At 37.0% G+C, this 15,213-nt stretch overlaps 1 protein-coding gene across 1 annotated transcript in view; it reads left to right on the forward strand.

The window, feature by feature from the left end:
* The window catches only part of LOC114455560 (inactive phospholipase C-like protein 1), a 101,259-nt gene that overhangs the window by 72,553 nt on the left and 13,493 nt on the right, over positions 1-15,213 (forward strand). The window contains exons 2-3 of the mRNA XM_028436892.1: positions 10,161-10,235; positions 13,246-13,533. Of these exons, the coding sequence (XP_028292693.1) occupies positions 10,161-10,235; positions 13,246-13,533 (363 nt within the window). The remainder of the gene's footprint in view (positions 1-10,160; positions 10,236-13,245; positions 13,534-15,213) is intronic.

The raw sequence follows: 15,213 nt of genomic DNA on the forward strand, positions 1-15,213 counted from the left end.
CAGAAAAGAGAGCCCTCGGAGTGTATCATGATACACTCGTTCCTAGTGGTTAGGTTAATATTAATATTAAATGGTTTGCGGCCTCCACCATGCTATGAAATGCTACCACTGCAGACGAGGTTTCGTCTTGTACTGGCCACACGTAGTGATCTCAGCAATCACTACAGAGGGCACCTTGTTCGCTTTAAATTATCGCAATTATACGGTGTACGCTTTAGTAAATAAGTAGGTTTTGAATGTAATTGTGTCTCGCAGTGGTCTGAGGTGCTGACCATTGCGTGTAATGGTCTGTTTGTGACCAAAACAACAAGACCAAGTCTGTTTTAGGTTATTGCTATTATACGGTATACGCTTTAGCAAAAAGGTAGGTTTTGAGATTAGCCTCAAAGGTGGAGAGAGTTGCAGCCTACTAAGACTGAGAGCTGGTTCCAAAGGCGAGGAGCCTGGTAGCTGAATGCTCTGCCTCCTGGACACTTTAGGAACTTCAAGAAGACCAGCAGACTGAGAGCGGAGTGTTCTGCCTGGACTATAGGGCTGTAACAGGTATCTAAGATACACAGGATCTTGATCATGTAGAGCTTTGTATGTTAACAGGAGGATTTTAAACTCTATTCTAGATTTTACAGAGAGCCAATGAAGGGAAGCCAACACTGGAGAAATATGCTCTCTCCTGTTCGTACCTGTTAGTATTCTGGCTGCAGCATTCTGGATTAACTAGAGATTTTTTAGTGAGTTACTGGGACACCCTGACAGTAGAGTTACAATAATCTAATCTAGATGTAACAAATGCATGGATTAGAAACCAGGTTAAACTCCCACTAAAAACTATTCAGAAGACAGACAAAAGTCAGCTTTTACACTCTTTAGATCACTCTAAAACACATTTAAAACAAAATAGGCTATAAACAGTCCAGATATAACTCACAACCAGTCTAATTCTAGTCCAGAATGACTCAAAGAACTTCAAAAAAATTACAACTTTGACCTAACTTGGACCTAAAACTACAAAAAGCCGAAAAGACAAGCGAGATGTCAGCTTTCAACTTCTTTATATGAAGAATGAAAAATAAGCCAAACCCAGAATACTTTTTAGTTGTAAACCAGACTAAATCTAATCTTAAAAACAACAAGAAAGCAGAGAAAACACTAGTAAAAAGATAACGACAAAAAACTGGTTACGCTTAGATCAAAGACTAGTCAGGCAGAACTAATTTAAAAAAGTTTGATATTTGCTTGTACCTTCTTTGTATCTACCCCAAAAACTAGGCTAAACTAGAGGCCAGACAGTAGGTGAAAACCAGGTTAGATGTAGTCCTGAAACCAGTTGGAACGTAAGATAAAAACTGAGGCGACATTATGAGAAGGTAGGTACCAGGTTTTAGATACCCTAAAAGCCAGAAAAATATCAGGCTAAATGCATGTTCTGTAAAAACTAGTTGGAAACCATGCAGAAAGCAGTCAAACCAACTGTTTGTTGCTTCCTCCCCTTCAGTGAGTGATTTAAATTATTGTTAAAGGAAGCAGACAACTAAAACAAACTTTAGCTAGCTTAAAGCCAGCCTGGATTATGACTGGTCGATTCCCTTTTTAGGCCAAACGCTGCATTAGGGGCTTTCACTGCGTTTCCTGGATGGCAGAAACACGCACACACAGAACGTACACTGGATTAGAAAGGACCGCCTTGCACGTTCGAGGGTCTAGCCTGCCTAACCACCAACTGACCTGCTTTCTTTAAGCTGCTAGGCTAACTGAGCCGCTAACATAAACCTTCAGCATACTGTTAGCTGAACGAAAACAAGCTGAGTCAAAGAGAAAAAACATGTGTGGAAAACTAGATGGATTGATAGATACTGTAGATTCATAGATAGATAGACAGATACTTTAATAGATACGGATGGATGGATACAGATGATAGATAGATAGATAGATAGATAGATAGATAGATAGATAGATAGATGGATTGATAGATACGGATTGATGGATAGATAGATACGGATGGATGATAGATAGATACTTGGATAGATACGGATGGATGGACAGATAGATAGATACGGATGGATTGATAGATAAATAGATACGGATGGATTGATAGATAGATAGATACTTGGATTGATACGGATGGATAGATAGATAGATAGATAGATACAGATGGATTGATAGATAGATAGATGGGTGGATAGATAGATACGGATGGATGGATGGATGGATAGATAGATACAGATGGATTGATAGATAGATAGATGGGTAGATAGATAGATACGGATGGATAGATAGATAGATACAGATGGATTGATAGATAGATAGATGGGTGGATAGATAGATACGGATGGATGGATGGATGGATAGATAGATACAGATGGATTGATAGATAGATAGATAGATGGGTAGATAGATAGATACGGATGGATAGATAGATAGATACAGATGGATTGATAGATAGATAGATGGGTGGATAGATAGATACGGATGGATGGATGGATAGATAGATAGATACTTGGATAGATACGGATGGATGGACAGATAAATAGATACGGATGGATTGATAGATAAATAGATACGGATGGATTGATAGATAGATAGATACTTGGATTGATACGGATGGATAGATAGATAGATAGATAGATACAGATGGATTGATAGATAGATAGATGGGTGGATAGATAGATACGGATGGATGGATGGATAGATAGATAGATACTTCACAACTGCAGAAGACAGGTATTGTCCAAATTTAAAAATTGCAGCTAGAAATCAAATCTATTTAGGAAACTAGAAAATGTAGTAATGTTACTATTGTTGAAAGAGAACTTGTCTATTTGGTAAATTTCAGAATTAAACTTCTAAAAAAAAAATTTTTTGTTCAACCTTCACATCATTGTCACTCGTGCACATCAAAAAACAGTCTCTGATTTATTTGAACAAGTAGCAAATGCTTTGCTAGCAAATGCTTTGCTACATCCATACCAATGAATAAGTACAATTATCTGCTTTGTCCTTCATTATTACGGTAATTGTGTGATGCGTTGTTAACACATCATGTTGATCAAAATGTATTATTTCTAAGTCTTTACATGCAAAATGATTGAATGGGTTGTCATAATATGCCATGCATAGTTCTATAGATCAACCAAAACACAATGCTACTATATCTGACAATAGAAGGATATTGAATTGGATGGGCTTATATAATCCAGAGAGGAGAAGAGGAAGGAGAGTGAGGCTACGTGGTAGAGGAGTTAGACGTACAACAAAGGAGGAGACAGAAGAGGATGAGGACTTATATGCATGTTCCTGATGAGATCAGAGCTACACAGGTGGAGCACGTTCTCAATCATTGGGCAACAATGGCTGAGGCTGGTCGAAGAACGCAGACAAATGTTGAGAGCACAGCTGTGACCTCAATCATTCAGACTTTCCATTGACGACACACAACAACCCTGCATGGACAGTTCACCCCACAGAGATGATTATCATTACATGTTCACAATTCTACTTGAGTTTTTTCCCTTTGTGCTATGCAGTGTGTGTAATTTTAGACTGGCATGAATGGTCAGTCATGTTATTGTTTATTATATATTATATATTATTTCATGTTGAATCTAGAGTATGTAGATCTGCCCAGAGCTAGTCAATTAAAAGCATGGTCATTTTTCAGTCTGCTTTTCCTTCCCAAAAATATTGTCCCACCCCCAATAGATACAGATAGATAGATAGATAGATAGATAGATATATGGATCGACAGATAGATAGATGGATGGATGGATAGATTTATTTTATCTTATTGTTTTGGACGTCACAAATGTGGCTATTTTTTAACAATTAATCTTTTGTGTGTACAATGTCACACTTGCTTTGGCAATGTAAATAAAGCTGTTTTAAATTGAAATTAATTGATAGCTATATACTTAGATACAGATAGATTAACAATATAGATACATATATATACTGTATATTCATATAGATGGATAGATAAACAATATAGATATGTATAAATATAAATTAATATCGATGGAAGATAAACAATATAGATATGTATAAATATAAATTAATATCGATGGAAGATAAACAATATAGATATAAATTAATATTGATAAATAGATGGATAGATACATGCAGTACTTACTGTCAAGTCAATCAAACTTTATTTATTTAATACCTTTCATACAAATTCAATTGTAGTCCAAAGTGTTTTACAGAATTTTTACTAAAGTGATTTATAGATATATACTAAAGAGATACTTGGTTAGATTAAATACAAGAATGAAAATAGTTATTTTAATTCCCCCGTCATTTTGTGCATTTTTGATTATAATTAATGAAACAATTTCAAAAGAACGTGATGTAACTTATTCTATATTTAGGAATATTTTAAAACCAGTTTTAATCACTCATTAATAATTTAGAAAATCTAAATAGATATTGATTCACCTACAGTATCTGTATGTATTATATCAAACCTTTAATTACTACCTAAAGTTACATTATATTGATATTGTTTTTGCATTGCTTTAGTGTCTTTAATGTAGTTATGTTTTAATGAAACAATGAAAAAGTCCAACATGTCCACATGAACAAGTATCAGTGACGATGTGGAGGAAAAAAGAGGAATAAAACTTCCAGCAGAAACAAACTCAGAGGTGGCAGAGAAAAGCTCCCAGCCTGGGTCAGCCTGTGGGAACACTGGGAGCAATGGAAATATTGGCAGTGGAAATCAATCCGTGTTTGTGCAGTGAGTGTGAAAAGAGGAGGTCAGAGGTAATCACGGCTGTGTTTGTCCTTCTCCATTGTTATAAAACAAAGAAAACAGGCAATGCAGTGCAGAGATATCAAACCATCACACCTGCAAATTACTCTCAATTATTTATTATATCAGCCAATAGAGAGTGGTTTTATTATCCTGAATGTTATGACCTATACAGTCTGCACTAGTGCTGTATAAAGTACTGAAAAGCCATTCTTGAATGATAGTAAAAGTATGTTGAAATGAGAACATACCCATCACATGAATGCCCTTTAAATGATCGGTTTAAATCGGAATAATGATGATAATAATAATGATAATTAACCATGTTACTAATTGATGTCAGAATTGTCTTTTATCAACTTTTAGCCTCAAACTTGTAATATTGCTTTACGTACATGTGTGTGTCGCCATTTTAGAGGTTTAAGCCAACCTTGTTTCAAAGGCAGTTCAACATAGACTATGATTTTACGTTGCACAATTTCACTTGTTTTACTCGGTGGAACCGAATCATTTCACTGAATTCTTGGGAATGTGGTACATGCTATTTGGCACGGAGACGTTTCATTGGCCCGGACGTAGTTCATCAGAACTTGTTTACTTTTTTTTTTTTTTTTTTGAACTTGTTTACAAATAAAATGCCTTATATTCAGATCAGATAGGTCTTAAATGTGCTTTAGTCTCGTCACCACGAGAATTTCTGGTGAGCACGGACTGAAAGCTCTTCTCATCCCATCCCATTCATTTAGATCACGTGACGCAATAAGTCTGCTGCCTCCTCGCTAACTTGACCTTTGGAAAATGACAATTTTCTCAGAAGGCCTAATTTCATGGCATTAGACGGTGAAGGATCTGATAAAAGCACTTTGGCGTTTGGTTTGCTCACAGGTTCCAGTCAGTTTTGATTTCTGGGTTATTCTCCACTGATATTAAATGTTGTGAGATTTGTGTTACAATAAATATCATTTGGGCTCAAACAACTATTTTCATTTTTCCTTATTGTACATTATTAACTGACATCAATGCCTTTAATTGTAAAATAATATATTTTCCCTTTGGTCTGTATTTCTATCGTAAGTTTGGTCTTAAATTTTCTTTAAGGTGGTTTTAAAAAGTCTTAAATATAACTTCTTAAAGGTGAATTTTTAAGTTCTGATATTGAGCTTATTTAATGTAAATGCAGATCAGTTTTTATCTGAAATAATCAAGTGAATTCCATATAGCAAAGAAAAGTAAAAGATTTAAATTGTAATATTTAATAAATACAATGTAAAAATGTTACCTTTATATACTTTTTGTATTCTCAACATGGAAAACACACTGAATATAACAATTCAATTCACTCAGAATTTTAAACGCAGCGCTGTGCTGCATACATCCCTTCATGACCCACTTTAAAGATCTGGATGAAAAACATTTGACATGTCTAATTTTAAAGCTGCTGGAGACAATATTTTTTTTATCAGATACGGACTGCATAGATCAATAGCAATCAATGATAATTTGCTTTAAAAAAAGGTTGAAATTGCTGTTCCTTTGTTTTGATCTCCACTGTAAAAAAAATGTCTCTTTTCGACATTGTCAGAAACTTTCACACTTTGCATTGTGGGATGTGGAGTCCCAACCCAGCCTCACTCAAAAGCGTAAATGTGCAATGCTAGACATCCTACGCACACGCCTCTCAGAGCATAGAAATATGAGTCATTTGCCCAGTGTTTTCTATGGAGCCATACGTCTGTCAGCTCCGTTTCAGAAAGGAAAACATAGCAAACATTTGTGAAAATATTACTGGACTTTTGCTCAGTATTTAAAACCATACTGATTATGTGAATTATTTATTTCATATTATCATTATTATTATTTATATTAATTTACCAGCGAGCCCATTTCAGACTCTATTCAAAACTTTAAAATTGTATTAAAAGTGCTCGGATTGGGCCAAGCGTGGTACCACCGGAAAAGTCTGGTCCTCCCGAGTCCGAATATGTGCTTAGTTTTTAGATAGAGCCTGAAATGGGCCCGCTGAAGGCTCCGGAAGGTCGGTGTTTTCCTACAGGCTAACCTCTGTTAATCCGCCTTGAACACAGAGTATTTTATTTTGAAAAGAATCCCCCTATTTCTATAGTATTGTGGCTTTTACTGTTGTGTTGTCACTTTTGTTGGTGTGTTGTGTTGTTGGCCCTTCTGGGCCACCGTACAAATAGTATCCAAATAAACTGGGGACCGACTATCGACTGTGAGGATGGTGTGAAGAACAATAGATGTTACAACTTTCTATGATTTGATACTTTTGCAAAAACTATTACAGCTTTTTTGAGGGCAGTAAAAAATGTTATTTTGCACGTTATAATACTGCTAGCCACTAACAGCAGCTCTCAAGACACACGGAAGTTGATCACAAGAAACGAAGCGTACCACTAGGTTCATTACACCACCTCTGGTTCCTTTAATCACTTATGATGTGCATGTTTTACGAAACATCATAAATACATACAGTATATTCATGTTTTAATTCACTAGTTCATCAGTAATGTGACTTATTGCTGCTTTTTTGTCCAGGAGTTAAAGTCCATCTGTGTACCATCTGTGTGGTGAGATTAAAACATGAAGTGCTCATCATAGTTTCCCGTAAATATCCAAATATCTCACAAGATTTCATTTTAAAACCGATAAATGCTGCTTATCTGGTTTTTGGATTTTCTGTATTTCTGTTTTGGTTTTAAGTCGGGATTCATTGAAATGAAAATTTGAGGCCGAAGCCGAATAAAATATAAATGCTTGGCTGAATCCCGAATGCGGTTGTTAAGTTTTTCAACATTTTTTTTTTTGTGGTGCATAAATAGCCTAGAATACATTTTTAGACTTGTTTTTTTTTAAAGAACGTAAATGTTTATTGAATATTATGACATTTATTAAATATTCCAGCAGCCTTTGCTTTTCATTAAAAGCACAACAAAGTTTTTCATTTATATTAGCTCTTCAAATAAAACAAAACATGCATCCAAAAAAAGCTAAAGTGCATTATAGGGGAGGTATGATACAAAAATCACATTATAATGGTTTTGATACAGTGATATACATTCCTTTAGCCTCATTCAGAGGGACAGAATTGAAAAAGTTCTGTTTCCTCCCTCTCTTGTTATTCCACATTATGTAAAAACAAAGTCAGCTCCAAACGGGCGAGTTGGATTTTGCCCACGTTGGCAGGTGACATCACCTAACACGCCTCCTAGAATGTGAGCTCCTCCCTCTCCAACTATCTAACAGCTAAAACAACACTGCTGTTCGTATACAAATGATTCTTTATTGTCATATATGTAAATACAAACTGTACTACTGGACGCCCAAACTGCACTACTTTTTCTGCTGCCGATCGTGGTGGGAGTCACTGCTTGGAGCCACGGACCCATTGTTTACACCCATCAGCTGTTAGCACTCCATGCTAATGCTACACCAGCCTATGTAGCGAGATCCGGTGCAGTGTACGAGGAAACGATGGGGATGTTTATGGATTTGTGACTCAGCACTAACAACGGAGTCGGTTGTGGAAATGGACGGTTTCCAACTTTTATGCGGAGAGCGGTAAGGAGACAGTCTGGCTGTGTTTGTGTGTGGAAAGGAGGAGTTGCTGCTATTTCTGCAGCAACGCTCACACACTTTTCTGACTCAAAATCACCGCACGTTGTTTGATTGCGTCATTGCGTCACACGCTACTATTCGGCCTTGCTTTTAGCTCACAAAACTGAAGGCTGAATGTTGTTTTTTTTTTTTGCAATATTTAGCCGAATATTCAGTGCATCCCTAATTTTAAGTCGGTAAAACAAAATAACCACACTGTTTATTTGTTATTCTGATTTGTTTTTAAAACCAAAGAACAAAGGATACACGGATTATTAAAGCACCTGATTTTTTATTACCTAAGATTGATCTTTAAACAGTCAGTGGCTGTAAAAGCGCTGCTCGTTGGTGTTTTTTCCTGAAGCACATGTTGAGAGTTTGTCTCTTTGCTGCTGAGGTGAGGGATGTGTGTGATGGTGATGTGAGATGCTTTGCTGTGTGGGTGTTTTTTATCACCTGCCCTCCATCATTGCTCCATTCCCACATCCAAGGCTGTTGGTTTGAGAGCGTAATTACACCTCCAGTCCGACTGTGTGAGCCAGCAGCCACAAAGCCCTGCTGTCACTGCAGATTGTCTCCGTTAAAGCTTAAAATCACACTCTGTGCACATGGCGTTAATGAGAGTCCAATCAATCGCTCAGTAGCCCAACAGCAAACAAGCAAACAATCAGAAATCACCAACAAAGGCAATGTGAGGGCTGCATGTTTGAACAGCTTTTGTGTTAATATTTCACCTATTGTCTCAACACACACACGCACGCACTTGTTCCTATTGCTAAAATAATAACTAATGCCACTCTCCTTTTAATTATATCATTATGTTCAATTTCCTTTTAAAATGCCGTATTAAAGCTGTGTTTAAAAAAAAAAGTCTTTTTGACTTCTTTTTCCTTTTGTAGATCTTTATTGAGTGTTTTAAAGCATCACTAAATGACTTCTTTAATAATGATGACATGGTTTCATGAGAGTGCGTCTGCAGCTTAAGCCAAGCCTGCTGCTTAAACCTGGTCAGGAGCAGGTTTGACCCACGGACTCTGTTACTATGGTAACTAAGGTGTTTTCTCGTTGATGAAACCGCTGTTCCAGTTAGAGCCTGGTTTAATGGAGCAGGACTCTCAGATTAAACCTGGACTTAACCCTGAGCTGGGTTTAATGAAATACCCTCCAGCAACATGCAACAAAAGGACAACAAAAGACACACTAAATGAGAGAAAAACAGACAAGATCATTACAAACAACACAAAGATAACGAAAAACATACAAAACAACATAAGAAACAACTAAACAACACCAAAAACACACACACGAAGAGAATATTTTAAATAATACCAACAACTCACAAAAACGACAACAAAAACACACAAAATGAGAGAAAAATATACTGAATAATAAAAAGAACAGACAAACAACAAAATACACAAACACACAAAATGATGATATAAGTTATTTCGATGAGAACATGAACTTAAAATACAAGGGACTGTCTTGGTCCCACAACAGGAGCGAGATGACTGTGGAAATAATCAAAAGTTGTGGAAATAAATCTATTCAGGAGACACTAAATACTGTTTCATTCCATTTATTTACAAAATGAGATTATTTAAGATATGTTTTATCATTTATTCATTACATCATTATGCTCTATAGTTGTTTTTTCATATTATTCTCAGCAAAATGTAACAGCCGGACATAAAGGGGTACTTTCATGAGTAAAAAGTAAGAGAGAGGTTCTAGAGCCAAAATGTGTGAGAACCACTGCTTTATGGAGTTGTGTATTTAATATCTACTCTTTGTTTTCCAGGATCCTTCGATGCACAAGCTAGGAGGAGGCAGGAAGAAGACGGTTTCCTTCAGCAGCATGCCATCAGAGAAGAAGGTAGGATGAGTTCTCACCTCTGACTAAAGCAGAGTTCACAGTGTTCCTGTCTGATAAAAAGCCTTTGTGGGGTTTATGAACTGTTGTCCTGGTCACTTTATTTATAGAAGACAAAATAAACTGGACTTGTTTGAAGTTTAGCTTCAAAGCTTCAGTTTGATATATATATATGTTTGATACAGTACCAAGCTGATACAATTTATCATTAATTCACACTGTATTAAGATGATGGATAAGTATGTAGTAAAATATAGATATAGATAGAGAGGTCAATAGATAGATGGATAGGTCTATAGATAGATAGATAGATAAGTATATAGATAGATAGATAGATATGTCTATAGATAGAGATAGATATGTCTATAGATAGATAGATAGATATGTCTATAGATAGATTGGTAGGTCTATAGATAGATAAGTATATAGATACATTGGTAGGTCTATAGATAAAAATGTAGATAGATAGATAGATGGGTAGGTCTGTAGATAGATGGATAGATAGGTCTGTAGATAGATGAATAGGTATATAGATAGATAGATAGATAGATGGATAGATCTGTAGATAGATGGATAGGTCGTAGATAGATGGATAGGTCTGTAGATAGATGGATAGGTGTGTAGATAGATGGATAGGTCGGTAGATAGATGGATTGGTCTGTAGATGGATATTTAGATGGATAGGTCGGTAGATAGATGGATAGGTCTGTAGATAGATGGATAGGTGTGTAGATAGATGGATAGGTCGGTAGATAGATGGATTGGTCTGTAGATGGATATATAGATGGATAGGTCTGTAGATAGATAGATGGATAGGTGTGTAGATAGATAGATAGATTGGTCTGTAGATAGATAGATAGATTGGTCTGTAGATAGATAGATGATTGGTCTGTAGATAGATAGATGGATCGGTCTGTAGATAGATGGATAGGTCTATAGACAGATAGATAGGTCAATAGATAGATGGATAGGTCTGTAGATAGATAGATGATTGGTCTGTAGATAGATAGATGGATAGGTCTGTCGATAGATAGATGGATAGGTCTGTAGATAGATGGATAGGTCTATAGACAGATGGATAGGTCAATAGATAGATGGATAGGTCTGTAGATAGATTGATGGATAGATAGATGGATAGGTCTATAGATAGATGGATAGGTCTATAGATAGATGGATAGGTCTATAGATAGATGGATAGGTCTATAGATAGATGGATAGGTCTATAGATAGATGGATAGGTCTCTAGATAGATGGATTGATAGATGGATTGATGGATAGATGGATAGATGGATAGATGATAGATAGAGAGAGAGAGAGAGCGAGAGAGAGAGAGAGAGAGAGAGATAGATGGATAGGTCTGTAGATAGATAGATGGATAGGTCTGTAGATAGATAGATGGATAGGTCTGTAGATAGATGGATAGAGAGGTCTATAGATAGATAGATGGTTCCGCTGGAGATTTCTTCCCACTGTCACTAAATGCTTGTTCATGTGGATCTTGTTGGGTTCTTTCTTCTTTTTTACTATGGACTGTATATTTTGTTCAATGCTTTGAGATTACTTTGTTGTATTTTGCGCTAAATAAATAAAGTTGAATTGAATTGCATTTAATTGAATAGATGGATAGATCTATAGATAGATTGGTAGGTCCTTAGATAGATGGATAGGTCTATAGATAGATGGATAGGCCTGTAGATAGATGGATATGTCTATAGATAGATAGGTCTGTAGATAGATGGATTGGTCTGTAGATAGATGGATAGGTCTGTAGCTAGATGGATAGGTCTATAGATAGATAGATAGATAGCTAGATAGGTCTATAGATAGATAGATAGCTCGAGAGATAGGTCAATAGATATATAGATAGATAGGTCTATATATAGATAGATAGGTCTATAGATAGATAAATGATAGATAGATGGATTGGTCTATAGATAGATGGATAGCTAGAGAGGTCTATAGATAGATGGATAGATAGAGAGGTCGATAGATAGATGGACAGATAGATAGGTCGATAGATAGATGGATAGATAGATATATAGAGAGGTCTATAGATAGATAGATAGATAGATAGATAGATAGATAGATAGACAGACAGATAGATAGATAGACAGACAGACACATAGGTAGATAGACAGACAGATAGGTCTGTAGATAGACAGATAGATGGATAGGTCTGTAGATAGATAGATAGATAGATAGATAGATAGATAGATAGATGGATAGGTCTGTAGATAGATAGATAGATAGATAGATAGATAGATAGATAGATGGATAGGTCTGTAGATAGATAGATAGATAGATAGATGGATAGGTCTATAGATGGATAGGTCTATAGATGGATAGGTCTATAGATAGATAGGTCTATAGATAGATAGCTAGATGGATAGGTCTGTAGATAGATAGGTCTATAGATAGATAGATAGATAGATAGATAGATAGATAGATAGATAGATAGGAGGGGCTTGGCTGACCTCTCACGATTAAATCTTGGGCATTTCTTGGTCTGGGTTCATCATAAACATGGAGGGCAGGCTTCCTCCCAATCAGGTCTGGTAGCTGCATCCATGTGGGGGTTTAAACGGCGCTGGGCTAGTTTTTCCCTAAATAAGTCTGAAGGCAGCCCAAGGCACATGGACAGGGAAGTACAAAAGAAAAAAAAAGGGCGAAAAGAGAAAATAGATAAATAAAAAATAAATAAACAAAAGATTAGGAAACAAGGAGCAGCTGGATCCCACGATCCCCCAACCCCCGTGCAATTAGGTTCTGGATGGGCCCCTATGTTTGTCTGGGCACCGGGTTACACACACACATACATTTGTAAATATCCACTCCTCATCTACTGTCTCATTGAACTGTACTATGTCTGTGTATCATTTATATTGTTTTTGTTTTTGTCATGACTTATTGTTTGTTGCAACATTTAATATATATATATATATATATATATATATTTTTAGATACAATAAATGCTATAACCATAAAAAACCGTAATAAACTGTGTGCGCTACAGGTGAGCAGTGCTGCCGACTGCCTGGCCTTCATGCAGGGAGGCTGTGAGCTGAAGAAGATCCGCCCCAGCTCAAGAGTTTACTGTCGCTTCTACACTCTGGACCAGGACCTGAGCTGCTTACACTGGGAACCATCTAAGAAGGATGGGGAGCGAGCACGGCTGGATGTGTCCACCATCAGAGAGGTCCGCACGGGCAAGAGCACAGAGACGTTCCTCCATAACGGACCTCTGTGTGAACAGCTGGCTGAGGAGGCTTCATTCTCCATTATCCATGGGGACGACTACCAGGTACACACACACACAACGTGTTCACAGAGAGACACACAAAGCAAATGTACACACTGATTGTGTCATAACTAACAGTCAGTGTGTATCTATTAGTTTTCTAATAAATGTGATGATTCATGTCTTCATTATTTAATTGAGTTATTTTGTATTTAAAGAGGCAGTATTATGAAAAAATCACATTGCTGTTTTGCTACAGTGATATACATTCCTTTAGTCTCATTCAGAGGGCCTAAGTTGAAAAGTTCTGTTTCCTTCCTCTCGTTATTTCACATTTTGTAAAAAGTTAAATCCAAATGGGCGAGTTGGATTTTTCTCGCATTGTGATGTCACAACACAGAAACTCCTCCTCCTGACAGTCCTGCTTCCTTCTACCTTATAAGAATGTGAGCTCCTCCCTCTCAAAATACCTCCCAGGTAAAACAAACACTGTGGTTTAATATAGAATATACATTATACTTTGTTGTCATATATGTAAAGCTACATACACAAAATGCGTTCTGTACATTTAACTCCTCCCTGAGGAGCAGTGGGCAGCCACGGTGTAGCACCCAGGGAGCAGTTAGGGTTAATATAAGGGACTGATCAACATCCCACAGTGATGGACCAGGGAGATTAGAAACAATGAGCCTACCATTACAAGCCTCCTCCCTTAACCAATAGTCCCTGTATCCACAGATAATATATTTACGTTCAATATATAGATAAACCAGTATATAGAGAATCATATAGATAATCCGAAGGGCAGCATGAGCTCTCACGGTTCCACTTTTAGTAGCCGTTATATTGCATTGTATCGCATTTGACATGATCTGACGTTTCTGTGACCCAATGTGACACAGCGGTTGGACAAAACAAATGATTATCACCTTAACTCATTGACTGCCAAAGACGTCTAAAGACGGTCAATTGTGTTTTTCGGCTGGGGTTGCTAGGAGACCGTGTGACGAAACTCTCTTGTGAATATCAAGCTTGTACCATGATATAGTGACCAACTGGCGACATATAGGTGGCAGCAGCGGATGAGAGATCACCCGTGATGGGCAGAGCTCAGAGGGAGAGGAAAACAGTTTACAAGACAGAAAATGGTGCTATGAGAGTTGATGCTGAAGTTCACAGCAGCTCACAGCAGCGCACACTCGACCAGAGCATGTGTGGAACTAAGTGAACTATTGAGTGTCACGATGGTGAGAGAAAACAATAAAAAAAAAAACGGGGCAATTGGTGACACTGGGCATGTCTGGGAGGAGGAGGAAGTTGCGTGTGTGGAGAATGATGAGGAGAGAGACTTGGAGGAAGGCCAAAATACAGTAAGCAAACCATTCACTTCTGACCCAGATAGCAAAATATGTTGCTTTTGTAGTTTTATCGAAGGAAACCAATGTTGAGGTGTCACTAACACACAAAAAATTGCTTCAATGTCACTGACAGGTTTTTTTTCGGTTTTTTGTCACAAACTTGCGATTTGTGTGAAACTTGCCTCTCTTCAACTGCTCATTATGGAAGAATGAAACAAGCTAAAAACAAAAACAAAGTTCTTATGAAAGTAGAGAGTCCAATCTTTCAGAATCTGGTTTCAGCTTTCAGATCGTCATCTGAAACGCTTGGCAATATGGGGTTGGCTGCTCTGAAAATGGCTGGCAGTGAATGAGTTAAATGCACTATTCCTGTGGTTAGGAGATG

The sequence above is a fragment of the Gouania willdenowi genome, chromosome 21 (assembly GCF_900634775.1).
Source record: "Gouania willdenowi chromosome 21, fGouWil2.1, whole genome shotgun sequence".
In the NCBI taxonomy this organism is placed as follows: Eukaryota; Metazoa; Chordata; class Actinopteri; order Blenniiformes; family Gobiesocidae; genus Gouania; species Gouania willdenowi.